We start from the raw sequence: 23435 nt of genomic DNA, 5'->3' as shown, positions 1-23435 counted from the left end.
GGCTACCAAAAAACTACAACAAGCTAGAATTATAAACTTGCATGTCAGGTCTTGTAACATGTGAATGTGATCTAGGAATGACTTCCTAGTTTAGTGGGCAGGATTTGAAGCCTCCATGATGCAGTTCTCAGGGAAGCGCATAATTTTGGCCCGTCTCCATGTTAAAATGACGTGTTTGCGTGACGCTTATTTAGCTGTACCGCTAGTTATTGATGCATAGACCCCTAAATGAGGCTCATTTAAAGGTCTATGTCCTAGAGAAACTGGACAATTTTATTGGCGTGTGAAGCTAACTGTGCACAATCACAAATAGGAGAGTAGCTAAATAAAACATGCAATTCTGTTATGCTACACTTGACATTAAAAACATCACTTCCTGCAAAAAAAAATGACGCCTCAAACTATGAAATAAGTCCATCTTTGTGGACCTGTTTTTGGATTTAATATAACCACTATCCTAAACCTAATCGTATTGCTATAAATTCTCAGACTGCATATGCCATATATGCCTAGACCTCACTCACGACATCAAGTAGCCCAAAATATAAACAATTCCATCAATTTTATTAAGGGGCAAAACTATGCTTTGCTCTTTTGAATATATGCCCTTTTAAATGCATGGTAATATCTTGATGGCTTTGGGTGCAGGGTGAAATCTCCCAAGTTATCTAGGTCCCTGTATAAGGACAAGACATACTCTATGAACTCGTTTTATATAACCTGCAAATGCAGAGCAGGTGGGGGGAGGATGGGGTAATAAACCAAAAATCCAATGTCAAACATACACGGATACACATAGCTACATACATACTATGGTGAAAAGTGGCCTCAGAATTCTACTGCAAAATATCCAGACTGGCTAATCTAAGACTATCCAGAAAATGTTGCATCTAATTACACTAACATGCTGTATGTGCTTATAAATGTTTACGTAAAATAGGATGTCTTACAAATAACTTTTCCAAATTACTGGGATCATGCTTACACATAAGAGGATTAGTGGTAATTGCGACTATTAACCTTTAGTAGGACTTTCATATTTGATTAGGAAGGGTGGAGCACAACATGGTTCAGGCTTATGTTGTTGGGTAATGCAAACAATGATAAGGAGGTGAGCTGAACACAAGCACACACACCTGTTATGTGCTTTGTAATGAACATGCCACCCACCACAAGAGCTTTTGCTGAATGTAAAACTCTACATGTTACACACACATATAAGTGTGTAGATTATATATTTTACAGCCCTGTGGCTCATTTTTAGGAATGAAAAAACAACTTATTTTTCATGTAACAGTACTATGTTTCATAGAATATATCTATTTCATACTTTGTTGAAAAATAATGTAGGTGAACTATTAAACGCCTAGATTCCACACCATGCATTAATATATACAATGTTAAGTAACACTTTGCATTAATACATATAATGTTAAGTTTTATTTTTACAAAAAGTATCACTTTGTTCTTTTAGTCCGCTTACTATATTGCCTGGGTAAGTGTTTGTTAACTTAGGGTTTTAATTCTATTTTTGTCCCAATACTTAGATAGCTGTGTTTGATTCAGACATTTTTTTTATTATTGCACATTCCTATCACATCAGTGGAGACCCAATTACATGGCTCATACTTTCTGTAAAAAGTACATAATTATGCTGGATTGTGCACAATTTAGAGAGCAACAGGGATCAATATGCAGACATGGATCAATCTAAAGTGAGCCAACTGTCCATTGGTCGTGACAAAAAAAATGGTTCACAGGGATCCAATGCCAGTGACTATTTACACAAGGGATTCATCAGTGACTCAAAGATTTATTAACACATCAAACAGTACAATTCCAGTCAGATTTCTGGTAGATAAAATCACGAGCATTTTATACCTTAGTCTTCCCGATCTACCAGTCGTCCTCCAGTTTCAAAGTATTTATTCTTGTTTAAGAGATCATATGATTTTAATACTTTTGAAATTTTATTTTTCCATTGAGTAATGATATAAATATAACTTGAATAATTTAAAAAACATTAACAATACCAAGGTTAAGTGAACCAAATGTATTATGTTGGAGGAGGATGAATCCTTAACCGAGGATGATAATCAGGACAATATTAGACATATAATCACACAGTTGGCCATATATTTTCCAGTGATAGTGGACTGGAGTAAAATTTTTACTATCTAGCAAAAAGATAGTGAAAATGCAACAGACTATTTTTGCAGGGCTCTGATAGAGATGGCCAAATATACTGGGGTATCAGACATAAAAGGATAATGTACACTACAGGGAGGTTGCTGTTTCAGTTGTAATGGATGGCCTCAGGGAAAACTTGAAAAGAAGGGTGCAAACTTCATTACCAAACCGGAAAGGAATCACTGTAAGTGCTCTCAGGGAGTCAGTTATAGGACATGATAAAAGTATAAATAAACAGAAAGAGACACTAAGTGATAGGGTAATGATGGTAAGTATCCCAGCACTAGAGGGACTGCACACACGACCACCAGCATACAACCCACATAACAGGAAACCCAGAATAGTGAGATGTTACAATTGCAGAGAAGAAGGACACATTAGGAGAGATTGTAAAAAGGAAGAGAAACAACATGAGTTGAGGAAGTGTTTTCAATGCAATAAAATAGGACACCTAGCAAAATATTGTGCAGACATGACAGGGACGTGTTTCTACTGCCGTAAGAAGGGACACATGAGTAGGAACTGTGTAGAGAGAAGAATGGATACCTGGATTGGAAATTACATAGACATCCACAAAGGAGGCGTACACTTCTCTCAGAGGTTCCCCTACAATTGATTGCACACTCTGTAACAACTAATACTTTGGGGGAGAATTATAGCCAACTCTAGAGTACAGGTCAGACCTGTAATTCTACAACTAGGTAAAGGTTAAAACTGTGGTATTAATGTGCAAAGTGTAGAAAGAAACTTATTTAAAAGGTAATCTTTGTTGATTTTGTTTGTTTGTTTTATGTTGTCACATGTTTGCTTTCCTAAATCGCTGGCCGATGGTAAAGAATGAGAATGTTTAGTTTGTTTGTTGTTTAAAGATAACTATCTTGTCTTTTCTTTACAGATAAAGGTATACGAAAGAAATATAGACTTGTGTCTATATATATAGTGTTTAAAAGGGGTGAGGTAGAGAAATAGAAAGATTACTCTTGAAAGACTAATTAACAATAGACAATTGGAACACTCTTTGTTTTAAGCTGCAGTGTCTCATGATAATTTGTTTGGCTGAGAATCATTATCCAACAATGAAGTATGTACATACTTTGCTCCAAAATATCGTTTTATGTATCTCAGATGAGTCATCAACAGTTAATTTTTACATTTCTCTATCATAAGTTAGGAAAGTCCATTGAAAAGGTATGTATTCAATGTGATACCGAGTTCTTAATGAACAAATGACGGACGACACTGGATTGCACGGTTAAGACCCCCTAGTCAAGTATGGGGAGGGGTCATAGTTAGCAAATAGCTAAGGGGAGCAGTGGAATGAATACAGCCATTTTTCCATAGAGTCCAATCCAGCTGTCATTTGTGTTGTAAAATCTCCCTTTCTACATGTATGTTTGTATTCAAATCTTTGTATTCCCATTATTCATTGCTTTCATATTTCTCATTCTTTACATAAATGCTAGTACCCCTCTATCTTTCTTTTTCTTTCTTTCTCTCTCTCTCTCTCTCTCTCTCTCTTCCTCTCTCTCTTTCTCTCTCTCTCTCTCTCTCTCTGCTCTGGTAGAGATAAAATCAGACACAGTCTCATCAATGGGGCTAAGACATATTTTTAATTTTTTTATATAAGACAAATTCAGAGATACACACACTAGATTGACATGAGTTACAGAAACAGTCAGGGGTTTTGTTTTCATGTGTATAGAAACTGCTGATTTTAAGCAGAAAGGTTCTGTTGTGGAAATACGATTCATGTTTTATAGATTGCATATCTGTTTTTGTTTTTTTTTGTTTTATGATTCGTGCTTCCTGTACAAAAATGTGCCTTTATATGGATGCACAAAGGGTGGATAGGAGATTGCTGGAGGTTAGGCATACAGATATGCATCTCTGTATAGAACATTGGAGTAGGATTTTTACCACAAGATACGACATAATGTGAAACCCTAGAAAATGTAGAATTTTCATGTTTTATATTTTTTCACTGTTAGACAGACATGTACTAGATACTGTTATATTTGAAGAAAGTGTTATAGAAATAGACCCCTTTGCCTTTCCCACATAGTCAAATAGCTGGATGTGAAGTACTGAGAATGGCATGAGAGTTGGCAGAGGGAAAATCGATTGATATACATTGGCCTTCAGCATTTTTCTAGTCTAGGGGGCGACGTTGAGTTGACTGAAAAATCTTTTTTATAGCAATACCAGCACAAGAGTAGGACACTACATAGAGGACTTTATACAGTGACACAGTTACCAACTGAAGTAGCTGCTAGTAAAGTCCACACTTACACACATGACCATACTTGGCTATCACACCAGGGCGAACATAGCTGTCAAATAGACAGCAGGGTTTTATGTGACAGCTAACAAATCTATGTTTTGTTTTGTTTTTTCGTTGTATTGTTTTAGTTTTAAAATGTGAACACACACACACACACACAAACATGCACACACACACACATAATTTTTAATATATGAAGATTTGTGTTACCTGAGGAATAAACTGTCTGGAAGGTGAAGAGATGTGGTGAGGAGTCTGGTGGACTCTGGAAAGATGGACAAGGTAGACCAGAAGCTCCCAGAGTTTATCTCCCAGTCCCAGAGGAGGCAGCAAATGGTCTGGCAGAGCTGGGTACAGAAGGTATGTGCAAGCTGGTAAAAGTATATTGGGGTGCACCAGATATTTCGTCTCAAGCTAGTAGGACGGCAACATCCTATCTTGATTAAGAGAATGTCAGGAAAATGATACCAATAGAGCCATCCCATATCCCTCCTGCTGATGGGTTTTCCTCCAGGTAAAACAAATACACGTCATCCAATTACCACCATGCAGGATCCTCAAGTATACACTGGTGTACCAATGAAATATGTCTGGGTAAAGGTGTATTGAAATGTGTCTAATGTATTACTGTGTCATACTCAAAGCTTTTGTTATTCAATATGATAGTCCTAGAGTTATAATAGATGATAGGGGTATTCATGTTATTAATAACAGATGTATAATGTATGAGTAGTGGTAACAAATCACATACTTTCAATTAGCCATAAACCAGTGTGAACATAAAGTAACGGTACTCGGTAGAACGAATTGAATAGAATAAGAGTTGGAACTTGATTGAATTGACTGATAGCTTCGGCCACTAGTCCTTTCCCGCTACCAAAAGATCACTCCTGGGCAGACTCTTAACCTGTCAGCATTTGAAATGTTCTTGACCCCTCGTGAGATGAGATTGTTACTGGGAGGCTAGGTTAGACCTTGAGAGAAGGTAAATAGTGAGACAGCAACCGAGAAAGTCCAAAACACTGTTTCCTGAAATGTCACACTAACTGTCAGGATGTTGGATCGGGAGAGTAAGTTGTGGAGCAGTAATTTCTTAGGCTCAGGTTATTTGACAGACAGGTACCAGGTGTAGGCTACCAGCATCATGGCTTCAAGGGTAGCATACACACACTGGTGCCCATTCTACCCACTGCAGAGGGGCCAACACTCAGAGAAGGGTCCAAGGGCACTCATGAGTCTGTTCTGGAAGGCCTCGAATGCAGTTAGTAGCACCTGAGCCAAAGGCTAAGACTGTTGTCCAGCATGAAGTTGTAGTTTTTCCTGTTTTGTGTTCTCTCATTTCATTCTCTTCTCAGGACGGTTAATTCTTTTGATTATTAGCAGGTGACAGAGGCTGGTTCAGGTAATGATAAGGAGGTATTGGAGATGAAGGAGAAGTTAGTAGCATAATCGGTCCAGCCAATTACTCTATTCAATTCAGGGGTAAAGGAAAATTTGGAAACCTTGGAGCTTGGAGAAAGTGCGAGGGGCTATTGTCTGAGTAGCATTACGTCTGTAAGTACGGTGACCCCATGGTTAAAAAAAGAGATACACCCAGCGATGCCAGTCCAGTAATATTCGGACTTGAGCAGGCATCCTTGAGAATGATTATCATTCTTGGGAAGGTAAGGTTTTAGACCAAACAAAGTGCTGGGCGTGCTCACACGTGCCTCAGTGATAATATCAAGTAGGACTAGTTCTCTTCCCACTAAATATTCTTGAGGTACCCGAACTATGGGTGGGAGGTCACTAGGGGAAAAAGTACGACACCTAGGTCCCTTAGTCTGAAGTCTCCCAATGCTTTGCAAGCTGATCACTGTTAAATCTGAGTATCGGGAGACTGGGAAGAGTGAACAGACAATAGCCCGCCAACAAGTGTTGATGAAAAGAACTGATGACATTATTAGAAGAGTGTATATTAAGGCGAGCTGAAGGAGATTGTATATGACATTATTGATAGACATAGGATGATGCTATTAATGAACATGAAGTGTTTAAATGTATTCTGAGCTTAAAGACATGCGTTGGACAGATGAACCTGTTAAACTTGAAGAACTGTAGTAGAGTATCCTGTATAACTGATACATGTTCTGTTGTACCTTGTACCGTTCCAAATAATGTATTATGTGTTTTATTGCACCCTTGAAGGGCATACAAAAGGTTATCTCCAAGCTCCAGAAATGTACGGTCTATAGTAAAAGAAGAAGTCGTTTAGAGGATTAAGACTCTCTCTTATGATAACTTGTTTAGATCTACAAACAGCGTGGTCATACACCAAGGGGGATTTGTATTACATAACAATGAAACGTGGTACTGACATCCTGCATAAAACATCTTTAAGGTTTATTATACTATCAAAGGGTGGACTGTCAAAGTCGTATAATTGGATGAACGAAAGTATATTGGTTTAATATTATTTTGCCATGCGATTGCGATCCGTACGCCACGTAACACGTGGCGTGGTGCGGTCGCACGGTAAAATACGCACGCACGCACTCGCATTACAACATTTAGTTATTTATATAATTCATATTCATATTGGTTCGGTTACACTGTAATTTATGAGCAGATAGTATTTGGTTTATTAGTAGTATATATATATATATATATATATATATATATATATATATATAACGATTATACGTACACTTCAGTGGTATTCAATGTTCAGGTTATAGGAAAGGTATCATGCCTAGTGTCATATTAAAGCCCTATTCATCAGCAGCTGTCCGGTGCAGTCGGCGAAGAGATCGCGCATTGCATACTTTAGTTATTGATATTAGGGAATAAACCTTTGTATGATGTTGGCTATGAAATGCTAATTGTAACTGGAGCATTGGCGGGAAGAAAGGAGCTCATCCCCTGGGAGACGACCCCCACCTTTGGATTCCTTAGATTAAATCAGCCTATGACCTGTTAACCCTGGACCCACCCAATGTCTGGACCTATAGAAACAATCTACGTCATCTCTATTGTTCACTGTGTAACACTGTACTGTATATAACCATAGCTGCACTCCCCATGGCCCTCAGTCTTCACTGATCACAGTATTCTAACAGATATACTGTCCAGGAGTGCCCGTGATTAGCGCAGCGTAGTGCAAGTGGTATGTATTTATCTTTTGGTATTGGCTGTACTGTACTGTATCATAATATAATAATGAATTGAATTTTTGACTATTTACATCTGCTAAAATAAATCACTTTGTGCTTTGGAAACACATACAATTGATTGGGCAATGCTTATTTGAAAACGATAAAATTACTCTAATAAGACATAGCAACATTTTTTTATAATGAACCCTACAAACATGAATACATATCACAGCACAAGAAGCCCTAAAATGAGATCAGTGGCAAACAATAATCCAATCAATATCAATCAGATCATTGAAGGGCAGAGGTGGAACTAGCGAGTTATGGGCCCTGGTGCAGGGAGCTGGGGACGAGAGAACCAGGCCCCCGACCCTCTTATCTCCATGGGCACCTGCTGCACCAATGGTAGTTCCACCACTGTTGTAAGGCATATGTGTAAAGCACTGTCAATAATTGCAATCTCTATGTGTGTGGTCACCTTCGGAGCACATTAACAGCTCCTAGTGGAGCCAGAAGCATTCCAGCTGATTGACCAGTGTGCCAGAACCAGAGGGAGGGTAAAAGTACCCTGGTTTTGGTCTCACATGGAGGTCCTTGAAGGTCCAGCCTTCCTTTGGGGGCTGGCGGTGGTTTTTAGGGTGAGAGCAATCACTTTCCCCCACCAATCCCATGGCCCCATCTGAGCCAAATTGTGGGTGGAGGAAGTGACTGCATGGACGGATATCTTCCTATTGATAAACATGAACACACATTTCCTGTGTCCGCATGTGTGCAACATAGTGGGCCAGTGTGGACTAGGGAGGAAGGGGGGGTGATGCCAAGATGTGCCCGGGACCCAAGATTTCTCTAAATGACCTTGGCCAGCCTTTGTGGCCCTATTGGGGACTGATTTTTTTTGCTTGCTACTTAGTGTAGTCAACAATAGATATTAAACCAATTAAAATAAAATACAACTAACTACATAGAAATGCAACAATTTGGACAGATCTTTTAAGGACGTTTGAGGCTTGAGGTCACAAAGAAGCCGGACAAGTTGTTTTTATCAGTAGTTAGACAAAGCTTATCAATCTTTTCCTAGACACATTGTCATTTCAGCACCAATAAAGCCTGATACACACTACTATATAGCCATTTACAAAGCACTAAACAAGGAGCTACATTTAACTTGCTTGTTGACCAGTGAATTAAAGTGCACTATTAAATGTAATAAATTGATAACATGGTTGCAAACTAGTAGGTGTAACATGTACATATATGCTAGAATGACACTGTATTCATTACATGACATCTGGATAAGACTACTGAGTAGAAACAAATTCTGTACACAACCACCACATTTTGCCTTGTTACATTATATAGTGTCTGTGTGATTAAAACTCTATTGAAATCGCTGCTGATAATGTATCCAACGCATGGACTTCAGTGAATGTGTAGAATGTCAGCACACTGACATTTATTCTCACTTCTGAAGAAAATATCCCTGCTGGTTCTAACATAGTTGCATGGCTGTCAGAATCTGGGGGATGTGAAGGATTTATGCTTAATAAAAGCAAAATGTTTAATGATAGTTTTTTTACATGGAAAAACTAGTTTGGTGTAACTGTAAATTGCACAATAGCAGCATTAGTGTGATACATTATTGGAGATATCTAGTACTGATATGAAAAGTAAAACACACACACATTATATATATATATATATATATATATATATATATACACACACACACGCACACACACACACACACACACACACACTGAATGTTGCAGTAGTAAATTGATGATATTTGCCATACTTACTACAGTTAAAACATACTTGCCAATTCTCCTGGAAAGTAAATCTCCTGGACTCCCAGTAGAGTAGGGCAACCTCCTGCATCTGCCCACTCCCTAATGAAGTGGGCAGAATTAGTGCCGCAATGACGCAATGCCCCTCTGTAAAATGATGCGTAAGCAGCATTACGTCATGGGGCAGGGCTAAAAAATTACAAAAGTTCCTAAATCCCACCCCCTCCACTCATACCCCTCCGGAACCTCCCAGAGGGGTACCTGACAAAGTTGGTAAGTATGATTTAATGAAGTTCAATAGGGTTTTATCAAGTGCAACTGTCAGTCCTTAAAGTGGTTAGAAATACGATGGCATGTCAATGGTATGAGAAGGGCTCCATGTATAATGCCTTCTCAGGCAGCAAAATGTTCCAAAAGTTCTACTTTTTGCTGCTCATCGATAACACTGAAGAACAAGATTCAACGGAATGTGGAATTTTCTATTTATTTTTGACTGTACAAAGCTGGTCCTGATGCTGTAGCAGTCTTATGTTTTTTTTTTATATAGTTGTTTAGGCTGGCTCTTATGCAGAGAATTAAACAATGCATATACAACCTTGCACTCCACAGCACAGCATAAGGAACACACATTCTGCCACATCATGCTACTACTTCAGCCCAGGGCAGGACTTTCACGTGCGATTATGCTTTTGTGCTTAGCAGGTGCAGGTCTGTTGTTATGTTCTACGGTGCTAAGCTCTGCACATCATGTCCTCTTTTGTAGAGGCCTAATATTATTAATGGGCCACTAACACAGAGGAAGAAGGCCCCAGGGGAGTACCATCCAAGTACAGGTAAAGGGAGGTGGGAAACTTCTTTTTAAAAAGATTAATTAACTTTAAATTCAAAACAGGGACTATAGGGAATCATCTGTGTATGAAAATGTACAAAGTAAAATGCCTGAGAGAAAATATCAATTCACCACATACCTAAGCCCAGAGCATGAGCTCTTTGAAAAAAATTTGATCATGTTCCTTCCCTGCAACTAAACGTAATTGTTTAGCGACTCTTTCTGAAACCTTTTAGGCTGGGTACACACTACAGTGTTTTCAGCCAATTACCAGGCCAATCACATGATAAATGACCGGTTGGCCCAATATCACATTAGTGTGTACGCTCCAACGATGAACGATTATTGTTCCAATGCCCAGCGTATCGATTCATTTGATTTTTAAACTGGACTAAAAATGTCGTTCAACGATGGAATGACGCTGTTCCAATTCTGCAGAGTGTATACACTCAGGACTGGCAGCGTCCATAGATCTCTATGGAGTGTACAGAGTCATGATTTTTTCAGCTGATGGTTACGACAGATGAAGAGAACAGATCTGAAGGTAAATCTTGTAAAACACGTTTAGTGTGTATACATGAATCAGCATGCTGATTGGGACTTTTCTCTTTTCAAGGCAGCGCGGTGGCTACGTGGTTAGCACTTCAGCCTCACCGCGCTGGGGTCATGAGTTCCATTCCCGACCATGGCCTTATCTGTGTGGAGTTTGTATGTTCTCCCTGTGTTTGTGTGGGTTTCTTCCGGGTGCTCCAGTTTCCTCCCACACTCCAAAAAACATACTAGTAGGTTAATTGGCTGCTAACAAAATTGACCCTAGTGTGTGTGTGTGTGTGTGTGTGTATGTTAGGGAATTTAGATTCTAACCTCCAATGGAGCAGGGACTGATGTGAATGAGTTCTCTGTACAGCGCTGCGGAATCAGTGGTGCTATATAAATGATGATGATAAGGATATTGCATTGTGAGAAATTTTGTATAGTGTGTACCCAGCCTTATTCTGAGATACAATGCACAATGTAACATAGATTATCCATACATTGTGTAATAACCAGCTGTAAGAGGTTATCAATGTACATTAGTAAATAGGCCTAAACTAGTCTAACGTTAAAACGATACCTGAAGGAGCTACTAAAAGAAAAAACTCCCCTCAAAAATTATTTGATTTTATTTAAGTCTCTCTGCCACAAATGAGTCACCCCATCCTGCACCCTCGTACGTGCACGGTTTACCCTTGCTGGGGTAAATAAGATTCCCTTTGCCAACAGTGAGTTCATGTTTGGCTAGATGAAGCATAGCTGAACCCTGGTGCACTGGAAAGCATTCAGCAGGTATTATAAAGCTGCAGCACTGTAATAAAGAGACTTGTAGCATTGTTATTCACATAGCACTGATCCATCACAGCTTCAGAAACAAGAAGAAGAGCAGGCATTCCACATAGGCGTACATTATGGAACAAGGAAAAGGGTAAATTGCCAAAGAGTTTCCAATAAAGCCATTTTGGTCCTTTAATAGAAGAATCGCAAAACAATGCTTGGATACAATTAGCTATTCTATTCATTATATCTCATCTACAACTACAACTCCATGTATAGTAAACCTACCACAATTCAATATTAGTAAAACAATATGTTAGTGCACAATTCTTATGCACTGTAAAAGCCTGCGGTATATTTATTATGCCAATGATTTCCTGACATCCATTAGGATTGTGACTGTATTAAAAATCGGAATCTAATCACATGACAAAAGAATGTATTTACAAAAAAAGACCAGACCCCGCTAAGCAAACCTGCTCACACAAGGGAGTTAGTCACTGAACTAGTATTGTACACTGGACCTGTCTAATAGTTACAAGTACGAGTAGGTGTTCTAGCTGATAACTTCATTTTATGGACAAATATTCCCCAACACTGGAACAACATCCCTCATTCTATCAGACTAACCCCTAGCCTGTATAACTTCAAACGGTCATTGAAAACCACTTGTTTAATAAAGTCTACCAGTCATTTCACCATGTAGTATACCTCACCCACTTTCCTCCTCCATCTCTCCTTCCCTTGCTTCTTGTCCCCATATCCCTTCACATCATACCTGCCTAGTCTCCTGGAATTTCCGGGAAGGTCCCGGACTCCCGAAAGAGTAGGCATCCTCCAAGAACTTTATAGGGGCGGAGCCTAATGACAGCATTTCATAGCAAGGGGCAGGGACCAAAATGACATAATTTGCCAACCCCGCCCCCACGTGTCCAAATCACCACTCCCAAAGGCCAACTTGCCAAACTTGGAAATTATGCCTTACATTGGCTCACCCCATGTGTCAATAGTTTATCTACCCCTTTCCTTTTAGATTGTAAGCTCTAGCGAGCAGGGCCTTCTTCACTCATTACCATAAAAAAAAATTTCCGCAGACTATCAGTAGCTGTGTTGTGAGTAGTAGTGTTATTTGTTTACTGTATTGTACTGTTATACCATAACTGTCTTGTTGTTTGCCCTTTGTGCGGCATCGTGGACCTCATATGGCACCCTATAAAGATTTATAATTATAATAATAATAATAATAATAATAATATAGCTCATATGGTATACCGTCTAAGTGGAATTATAGTATATTTTTATTATAAACAGGGCTTACACATACTTGCACTTTCATTAAGCACCCAAAAAAGGAATAATGAATAAGAAAACTTTAATTTATGATGTAATACACACACACACACACACACACACACACATTTGCTGCACATACAGCCTGTTCTTTAATTTATTTATTTTGATTTTTCTACTGAAAAATGTGGAAAAATATGTTTTTAATTCAGCATATCAACTCATGGGGCATTAATCATTGGATGTATTTCCAGTTTAAATTACATATGTATAAATGTATATTATATTACACATTACAAGCATGGCTAAAGTGGCAGTTCACTTCTGTAGAGCTTTCCCGATTTCTCCAAACCTTGCCTAAACTTTGTCCGGGTCTGCCAGTAATATTGTCTACAAATCAGGAATATTGGGAGATATGATGCCAGTGGAATGAAAGACATTACAACGTGCCTGAGTATAATAGTTTATACCGCTGAGCAGTCAAACATAGACTTATTAAGATATTCAAAAATATGCAACTCTGACTCTTAACTTCTTTGTAGCAGGAAAGTGTTCCAAATGTAAAGCGGATGTTATTTCTTATGACACAATGTAGCAGCAGTATTCCCCAATGTGTCAAATATGCTATTACAACAAAATATAAAAAATATAAAAATTACACATGAATTGGTCAAAAAGCAATTACTAAAATACTATAAATAATTATTTTTTTTAAAACAAAAAAATATATACTTAATATGCAATTCTACACAACCATGTAATAAAAAAAGATAGCTACAGGTATGTGCACCAGGAAGAAAAGATTTGTGTTGTAATAAAGAAATGACAAGGAATGTCACTTCCTCTCATAGTTATGTAGAAAATCAGTTACTGGTTTAATGACAAAGAATTATGCAAGGTCGTACCTGCCAAGAGGTGAGATGATTACCTCCTCTCAAGGAGCAGGAACTAGAAACGGGCTGGAGATGCCATCCATAATATTTTCCAGGGCTGCCATTCACTGCTGTTCCTGCTTGTACAACACTGACGATGGGACCAGGCAATAATTGGTCAGTGAGTGACCCAATCACCATTCTCCCACCGTGGGGGCTGCTGGGAGGCAGCATGTTAAAGGCAGCCTCAGACGGCAAATGGAGCAGGAAGATCCTTGGTAATATACATTACATAGAGTAGCTTTTTGCAATTTTTAAACAAGACACATTATACTATCTAATCTAAGCAATGTGTTTGACTGTGCCATATAGTTCAACGCTTTGGATTTTGCATGCACTATTTATGCATCCAAAACACATTGAAATTGTATGAAAAGCACAAAGGTGTGAATTCAGCTGTATATACGATTTCAGCATCTGTCAATTATTGGCAGATCATTCAGTCAAAATTAACACTTTAGACATACTAGTCTAGGACACCTGAATTTTGGGTAGTTCTCCGAGACTCATGAGAGAGCAGGTCATCCTCTCACATTCTGCCTACTTTATGTGAAGTGGGCAGGATGGGGCCTCAATGAAGGGATTTGCAGTGGGGCCTAAATTACATAAATGATGCTGTCCCTAAACCCCCTTTCCCCCCCCCCACATGCCACTTGACCTTCCCCACGGAATTTCCCGCAGGGGAGACTAGCAAAGATGCAAAGTATGACTTTATAATTAGTGTCAATATTTACATTTGTACATTAAGGGATGATTTAGAGTTAGGAGAAAATTGAGCTGCTAGGTGCAAAATCTGTACCTGGAAAATACATCTTGTGTTACAGAGCAAGAAATATGAAATGCACAAACTTTTTTCGGGTTATGTGGGGAATGGCATAGCACAACTCTAAAATGCAGTGTAAAAATAATGCTGGCCTGTATTAAGTGCAGCATTCTGAAGAATAAATTATTTGTCCCGTATGCAACGGAATGCTAGTATTTACACTCTTTGCAGTGCAACATGGTTTGTACAGCTGAAAATTCTGCAAAATTGGCATCTCTAACTGAGCCCCTGTTTTACACCAATAGGATTCTAGTTTTTGGCTGCAATATTGCTGTGTGTGGCCAAAATTAGTCTGTTTTGAAATATCTGCTGCCAAATGGGAATGGTCCTGACCAAGTTTGTATATGAAGCATGCAGGTCCCATAAATTTAAAACTTTATATATATAGTTTTATTATAATACAGTAAGATGTGCCCTCACATTAGCCACAGATATCAGCTATCCAGCTACTTAAAACATTTCTATTTCACTATTTTTGTTGTTAAATTTTTTAGTTGCCTTCTCTTCCTGTGTCAGATCAAAGCTCCCTCTCCCTTCCTCACTCCTTTTCCCCCGCCCTCTGTCCCCCTTCATAATAAAGAACTGTTTCCCATTCGGATTTTGAAATAATCAAAACTGTCTACTAGCAAATAACATATTTGGCTGTATTGTCTAGCATGGTAGTGAGATGGTATAAAAGCATAATGTACATGTATATATTGTGTGGTGTGGTAGAGTGTAATATGTGTGTCTGTATTGTCTAACATGGTAGTTTGACGGCGTAATGTGTATGCCTGTATAGATTTGTGGGGTGACACACAATAAATTTACTGACCTATCACTCACCTATTCTACATACACAGAATATTCATTACACATTTTACTGACACATGACCCATACATGTTATTGATGCATAACATATAGCACACACGTTGCTAAAAAAAAATGACAAACACACACTTAACTGACTTTAGTGACCCATTACACGAATACTCTTTACTGACACATCTACAAATGGTACTGATACGTGGCATGTTCATCTTACTGATGTATTAGACAGAACCCAACTTTGTTGACCCAGTACAGACATCTACTGACACATAACACACACTCACACTATACAATCTCACGCAGTAGGGGGACCAGCTGGAGCTGCATGTTGCATTATCTACTTTATCTAGGAAGCTCTGTAGGGAAGGAGGGGGGAGTAGTGTCAAATTAGATAAGCTATCCATGAAGGACTGCACTTATGACTCTTGTCTATAAACACAACCCTACCTGCACCCAAAAGCCAATAAACCCTGCTTTCTCATCTTAGACAAGAACACAGAAAACAAATTTAACCCACTAGAGCCCAGCCTACAGTATCATTAGAAACAAATAACGTTAATGTGACTTTAACATTCCCAGCTATCAACACTTCTCCACTATTCCTCCTTAGCTTGGTTAATATAAGAACAGGAAACATAGCTTCCTTTGTAAATCGAGCAGTGTTAGCATATGCTAGAGTAAAGGCAGATAAGAACTGCTACTTATCTGTCTCGGTAGATACCAGATAATGGTAGGGTTTGATGGGAGTCATTTTTCAGAAAACTGCCCTTCAATGGATCTATTACCATTCGAATGTGTCTCTGATTTTATACTGTATTATATAACGTAACACAGTATTTGCTGGAGGATCTAGAGTGATTGGCAACAGTGTATCATAACGCGATCTTTAAATGAAAATTAATATTCCCGTTTAAGATAGTATCCTGAAATTAGTATTTCCATGTTAAAATCTGCACACAGTACAGTCATACAATTTAAAAGGACAAGAATATCAGGTTCATCAGTGGCACAGCCCAGTGCACTGCGTGCTCTATCGGCCTGGTACATTTTCGTAATAACTGGATGGTAATTAAGCATTGCTTGATGTATTTGGTTACTCTGCTCCAAAATCTACCCTACTGAACAGTGTAAACACAATCAAGACTCTATAGGCAGAATACCCAATTAATCAGAGATGAATTTTGCAAAACAATTATGGTTTAGCTTCCCCTGTAATGCAAACTGGGCAAACAGTGAGCTACACAGATCCCGTTTAATAAGCTTAGACAAATCCTAGCCTCACCTCAAGACAAGTGGGTAGATTGCTCAGCGCTGTTCCTAATAGCAACTGAAGGCAGATTGCGAAGCATCCAGTCCAGCAGAACAATCCCATCTTGATTAGTGAGTGCAAGGAGCTGAGGTTGTGTGCACGTTGCTGGTGTCTTATCTACACTGTCAGCGTAAGATGAAGATGCTCCTTCTATTGCATCGCTCTTCACCTGCTCACAGTGCAAATGGAACAGTGACAAAGCCGGCTGGTGACATCATGACAAGGTGGAGGGACAAAAGAGGTGGGAGGAGGAGAGAAATGGGCTGTACAGGGCAGTGCCTGTGTGTCGACAGTACTGCAAGGAGTGACTAAGGCACATCGCTACAAAGCTGCTTCAGTGATAATAACATATGCACAATTGCAGCTCAATAAAATAAAATTAAATCACATAAAAATCAGTAAGAACTGTTTAATATATTTTTTGGGGTATCTTTTCTGCACCGAAATTACAAATCCAGCTGTTTTTCTTTTGCTTTCTATAGCTGTATATGTTTTTAAATCTAAATGCGAGTCAATGCAAAGGTGGTTATTTTATTATGTTTAGTTTAGTTTATAAAGGCATTTTTATATTTTGCTCTAAAAGCCAGCCTTTCCATAGTTTCTTCCAAATGCCCAGAAAAAGCCCATATTTATTTAAGAGGCACTATAATGAAAATGGTGTAGAAATTATTCTTAAGGGCCCCTCCACATAGATGTTGTTTTTCAACATTTTAGTTGTGTTTTTTTGGAGTGTGGGTGAAAACCGTAAATGCCGCAACGCTGGACAGATTGGGCTCTCTGCAGCTTGGTGTCTAGAGTGAAGGTTGCTGTAATTTCTCTCTATATATAATGCATTCTGTTCTGCTACACATATATGTTCTCAGTAATATGTGGAAAAACTATTATATCATATATTATATTACGTATATACTGTACCTTTATATATATATATATATATATATATATATATATAAACACATAATATAGTAATATATATTTCTGTATATCATAGCTATATATTCTAGTTATGCGCTCTACCTGCCTAAACGTATGTCGGAATGGATTACCCATCCATTCCGGCTCTTGGAATGGAGCTCCAAGGACCTTAGCCATCCATTCAAGGTGCCAGAATGGGTCTCAGGGCTCCATAGCTATTCATTCCGGGTGCCAGAATGTGTCTCAATGTTTCATAGCTATCCAGTCTGGGTGCAGGAATGGGTCTGTCAATACAATAGCTATTCATTCTGAGTCCTAGAATGAGGTTTTGAGTACCTTACCCATTCATTCGAACTGCCAGAAAGGGTCTGCCAGTACATTACCCATTCATTCCGGCTGCCGAAATAGAGCTCCGAGGACCTTAACCATCCATCCTGGCTGCTGGAATGGAGATCTGATTATCTTAGCCATTCATTCCGGGTGCCGAAATGGAGGTCTGAGAACATTAAGCATCAATTCCGGCTGCCGGAAGGGGGCTCTGAGTACATTATTTATCCATTCCGGCATCCGGAATGTATGATTAATATAAACAAAACCTTATTCTGACACCCAGAATACTCAGAGCCCAATTCTGGCACCTGGAATGAATGGTTAAGGTACTCAGACATCCATTCCGGCACCCGGCATAAATGGCTAAGATATCGAGACATTAATTCTGGCAGCCGGAATGGATGGATAAGGTACTCTGAGCCCCATTCCAGCAGCCGGAATGAATGATGAGGGTGCTCTGAGCTCCAGTCCGGCACTTGAAATAGTTGTCTAAGATACTTAGAGCCCAATTCTGGCAGCCGGAATGGATGACTAAGGTACTCAGGCATCCATTCTGGCACCTGGAATGGACCGTAAAGGATGGTTAGGGTACTCTGAGCACCATTCTGCCTGCCAGAATGGACGAATAATGTACTCAGAGTCCCATTCTGGCACCTGGAATAATTGTCTAATTGTCTACTAAGATATATATACATATATATATATATATATATATATATATATAAATAATCATTTATTTATAAGGCACCACAAGGTTTCTGCAGCTCCGTGCACAATACAAACAATAGACCATACAGGGAAAACAGTACAGAACATTAAACGAGTAATACCATGACTTCAGAGGCTCCAGGCAAAGCAATTATAGTGAAGTTGGAGCAGAAGAGTAGGTAGAGAGACAGGAGGGAGGAGAGCCCTGCTCGTAAGAGCTTACATCCTAAAGGGAGGGCAAACAGGTGGCTGGCACAAAGAGGGAGTCAGAAGAGGGGAACAAGCGCAGGAGGAGCGAGGTGATGAGAGCGTGCATGGAGAGAGGGTTAAGTGGAAGGCTGATAGGCTTTGAGAAAGAGGTGAGGTGAGTTTTGAGTGCTCGATTGAAGGAGCACAAGTTAGGGGACAAACAGATGGAGCGCAGGAGGTCATTCCAGTACAGGGGGGCAGCTCGGGAGAAGTGTTGAATTCTGGAGTGGGATGAGGTGATCAGAGTGGAGGAGAGGCGACGGTCATTGGCCGATCGCTGGGACCGGGTGGGAGTGTGAATGGTAAGTAGATTGGAGATATAAGGGGCAGTAGAGTGGGAGAGAGCCTTGTAGGTGAGGGTAAAAAGTTTAAAAAGTATTCTGTAGGGGAAGGGGAGCTAGTGTAAGGCAAGGCAGAGAGGGGAGGCAGAAGAGGAGCGGCGGGAAAGGAAGATAAGCCTTGCAGCCACATTGAGTATAGAACGAAGGGGGGCAAAGTGAAAGCGGGGGAGGCCGGTGAGGAGAAAGTTACAGTAGTCAAACCGGGAAATGATGAGCACATGGATAATGGTTTTGGTTGCATCCTGAGACAGGAAGGGCCAGATGCGTGCGATGTTGCATAGGTGGAAGCGACAGGATTGGGCAAGGGATTGAATGTGGGGGCAAAAGAGAAGGAGGAGTCGAGGGTGACGCCCAGGCAGCAGAGTTAGGGGACAGAAGAGATGGTGAAATTGTTAACAGTGATGGAGAGATCCAGGTGGGATGAGGACTTAGACGGAGAGAAAACAATGAGTTTGGTTTTAACAATGTTAATTTTGAGAAAGAGTGAGAACATCCAAGAGGAGATGGTGGAGAGGCAGTCAGATACACGAGAGAGGGGGGTGGGGGGTCAGAAGATGAGATGTAAAGTTGAATATCATCGGTGTATAGCTGATACTGAAGACCGAATGACGTGATGAGAGTACCTAGGGAGGTAGTATAAAGTGAAAAGAGTAGAGAGCCAAGAACAGAGCCCTGAGGGTCTCCTACAGGGAGAGCGGAGCGGGGGTGGAGGATGAACCAGACATGGATACAGAAAAAGAGCGGTTGGCGAGATATGAGGTAAACCATGTGAGGACAGACCCAGAGAGGCCGAGAGAGTGAAAGATCTGTATTAAAGGCCGCAAATAGGTCCAGTAGGTTGAGCAGGGAGAAGTGACCCCGGGATTTAGCAGAGAGGAGATCATTTGTTACATTGGCCAGGGCGGTTTCAGTGGAGTGGAGGGGTTGGAAGCCAAATTGGAGAGGATCAAGGAGGGAATTGTCTGAGAGGTGACTGGTAAGGCGGTTGCAGACAATTCTCTCAAGTAGTTTAGAGGCATAGGGGAGAAGTGAAATGGGGCGGTAGTTAGCGAGTGAAGTGGGATCAAGGTTAGTTTTTGTAGAATGGGAGAGATAAGGACATGTCTGAAGGAGGAGGGGACAATGTCAGTGGAGAGAGACAGATTGAAGAGGTGAGTTAAATATTATATATATATATATAATATATAATATTTAACTCACCTCTTCAATCTGTCTCTCTCCACTGACATTATATATATATAAGACAGACAGACACTTAAAACCACTACACACAGTGCAGAGGACAGATCTGTGTAGCAGAACAGAATGCACTATACAGGGAGAAAACACAGCAAGCTTGACTCAAGAAACCAAGCAGCAAAGGGCGCTGTGGTACGCTACTCATTCCGGCAGTTCCGGCTTTTACCTAATCCCTGTTTTTTGAGTGGACTTTAAAACACAAGTAAACCGGACGTAATATACTTCTCCATAGACTTATGTAAAACTGAATAAAGTACAAGTTTTCATGCTCCTAGACATTGTAAAAAAAAAAAAAAAAAAAAAAAAAAAGCTTCAGCACTGGTTGTGTTTTCCTTTAGTTTCCTCTGGTTACCAGTATTAAAAAGCAAAATAATTTGTGTTTATATGATTACTGTCATTGTTACCTCATTTTGTTGAAGTTAAGTTAAACATTTATACAGTCTTTTGGAACACTGTCGCAAGTGGCAGATTGTCAACAAGAATGGCTTAAAATAGAATTGCTTATATTATATATGGCACTGTATGTTTATATCAGTGACAAGGACCATGTGAAATATATTGTTCTTCTTTCACAGTTTAAAGTTACTTTAAGGATTCTTTTCACACCTTCTTATAATCATATCACAGTCGTGGGAATAAATGCCTATAGCAACCAATCAGTTTCTAGTTATCATTTATTTAGTACATACTACAAAATGATAGCTAGAATCAGATTGGTTGCTATAGGCAACATCTCCACTTTTCAAACCCACTGGAAACTCTCAGCTTGATACATTTACCCCCTTGTGTTTGTAAGAATGTCTCATTTGCCTAGTGCAGAGCTGAACAACTGGTTGGCCATGAACTGAATGCAGTTTTCCAATAATTTTTTTTGTGTGTGCCATTTCTTCCCTGGCAACGTCCTTAGATTATATTTTATTTTCTCTTTTTTAATAGTATTTCATCTTTTATCATGTAGACTAATACATTTACCACCAGAGGCCTTTTATAGTTTTATAATAAAAGCTGTAGGAGAAGTGACAGTATGGCATATCACTGTATACCAGCCCATTTCAGCTACATTCATTGTTTACCCCCCTCCCCCCCATTTTATGTAAGTAGTATGTCAGAATAGCAATTTTTAGGACTAACAGATCTCCTTCCTAGTGCAGTTGAGCTGTCTATTAAGTACCATGTCTAGCAGACAGGGTGATACCAATCCCCTGAAATGGAAAATATGTGTAGCTAATCTTTTCCCTGATAAGGTCCTGGTGTTCAGTGACACATAGCAAAGCATTTTACCAACACTGAGCAGTGAAGAGGGAATGTAAACATTTGGAACTAATGTTTTACCGGTTATAAAAATAAAATGTAGATGTCAATTGTTTTATAGTTTTGTTTATAATCCCTTATAGTCTTGTATTTGTCCACCGAAGAGTTAGGCTAGATACACACTGAAGAATTTTCCAACCGACGTGTTATCTACAACGACTTTACCTTGAACTGAAGGTCCGATCGCTCAGACGATTAATGCGTACACACTAGTCACGTTTTAGACAATTAGCGAAAGATCAACCGTCCGAGCAGTGTCTTTTCAAAGTCATTGTTGTGAGCAAAGATTAGAATTTTGTACACACTGAAACAACTCGAGGTCCATGTAACGATATCCCCAAGAACTTTAAATAAGGGGCAGAGCATGTTCAATAGTAACCACCCCAAACCTCATAAAAAAGCAAAACACATATTCTCCACACATTCGTTAGCATGTGTACAGTTTACATTCGTTCGCAACCGCACATAAACAATTTTTTTTACTAATATGGATACTTTTGAAGAACAACAAGCAACTGCTCTTTTAATACTCACTGTGGCAAGAAGACTGCAAGTACAGAAAGAAGGAGAAAGAATAGATCTTGTTGGACCAATGAGTGGTTCAAGAGGAGAGACTCATTCTCTCATATATGCTGTATCCTACTGTAGGATATACAGAACAACAACCCCGATGACTTCAGGAATTTCCTGAGAATGAATAAACCCACATTCCAGGAACTGCTCCAACTAGTCACCCCCATCATCCAGAAGGAGTACACCCGTTTAAGGAGACCCATATCTGCAGAGCAGCGACTACCCTAAGATTTCTGGCAACAGGAAGGACACTAACTGGTAAAGGGCACCTTTCAACAAGTGAGACCACAACATATAGTTATTATAAGCAGTGTAGAAGGTGAGCAAATTGGGACTTTATTTGGTGTTGGAAAAGAACTTAACTTTATTACAGATATAGAAGTTAAATGCTAAACTTTTTTCCCTTTTCTTGTAGATACCATCATCATATCGGACGAAATTTCTGAAGGAGAAAAGACTGTTGGTAGTCCTTTGCAGGGTGTGGTAGAGAAGATGGGAAAGCTTGACGAATATATTAAAGAATTAAGAGCAAACATCAGTGATGTAAAATAAAAAAAAAATAAAAAAAAAATTCAAAAAAAGCACTAGCCAGTTTAACCATTAAAAAGGTCAATGATATAGTACAAATATAAATATGTTAAAACTTTTTATTTTTCAACTGTTATTTCTTTCTGCAGAATTCAACAATACATCTTTCGGATTTACAATTTTGATAGCAGCCAATTAACTTACTAGTATATTTTTGGAGCGTGGAAGGAAACTGGAGCACCCGGAGGAAACCCACGCAAACACGGGGAGAACATACAAACGCCAGACAGATAAGGCCATGGTCGGGAATTGAACTCATGACCCTAGGGCTGTGCGACAGAAGTGCTAACCACTTAGCCAACCGTGCTGCCCTGATGATTCACAGGTATATTGCTAGTATTTTAATCGAGAAAGAGGCTACATGATCCATAGTTGCCTACTATTTCATAATGTCTATAGACTTGGAAACAAGCGGGAGACATCCCGGGACTCACAAGGTAGAGTGCTTACTGGACACAAATTGTATTATCTAGTAATTTGCGTC

The 23435-nt window shown here is 39.4% G+C and overlaps 1 protein-coding gene across 1 annotated transcript in view; it reads right to left on the bottom strand.

Moving 5' to 3' along the window:
* ELAPOR2 (endosome-lysosome associated apoptosis and autophagy regulator family member 2) overlaps positions 1-16900 on the bottom strand; it is a 72268-nt gene extending 55368 nt beyond the window's left edge. Inside the window, exon 1 of the mRNA XM_075208690.1 lies at positions 16671-16900. Coding sequence (XP_075064791.1) covers positions 16671-16760 — 90 coding nt within the window. The 5' untranslated portion in view covers positions 16761-16900. The remainder of the gene's footprint in view (positions 1-16670) is intronic.
* Positions 16901-23435: the final 6535 nt, after the last annotated feature.

Source organism: Mixophyes fleayi, chromosome 4 (assembly GCF_038048845.1).
Source record: "Mixophyes fleayi isolate aMixFle1 chromosome 4, aMixFle1.hap1, whole genome shotgun sequence".
In the NCBI taxonomy this organism is placed as follows: domain Eukaryota; kingdom Metazoa; phylum Chordata; class Amphibia; order Anura; family Limnodynastidae; genus Mixophyes; species Mixophyes fleayi.
This window is presented reverse-complemented; position numbering and strand designations above follow the sequence as displayed.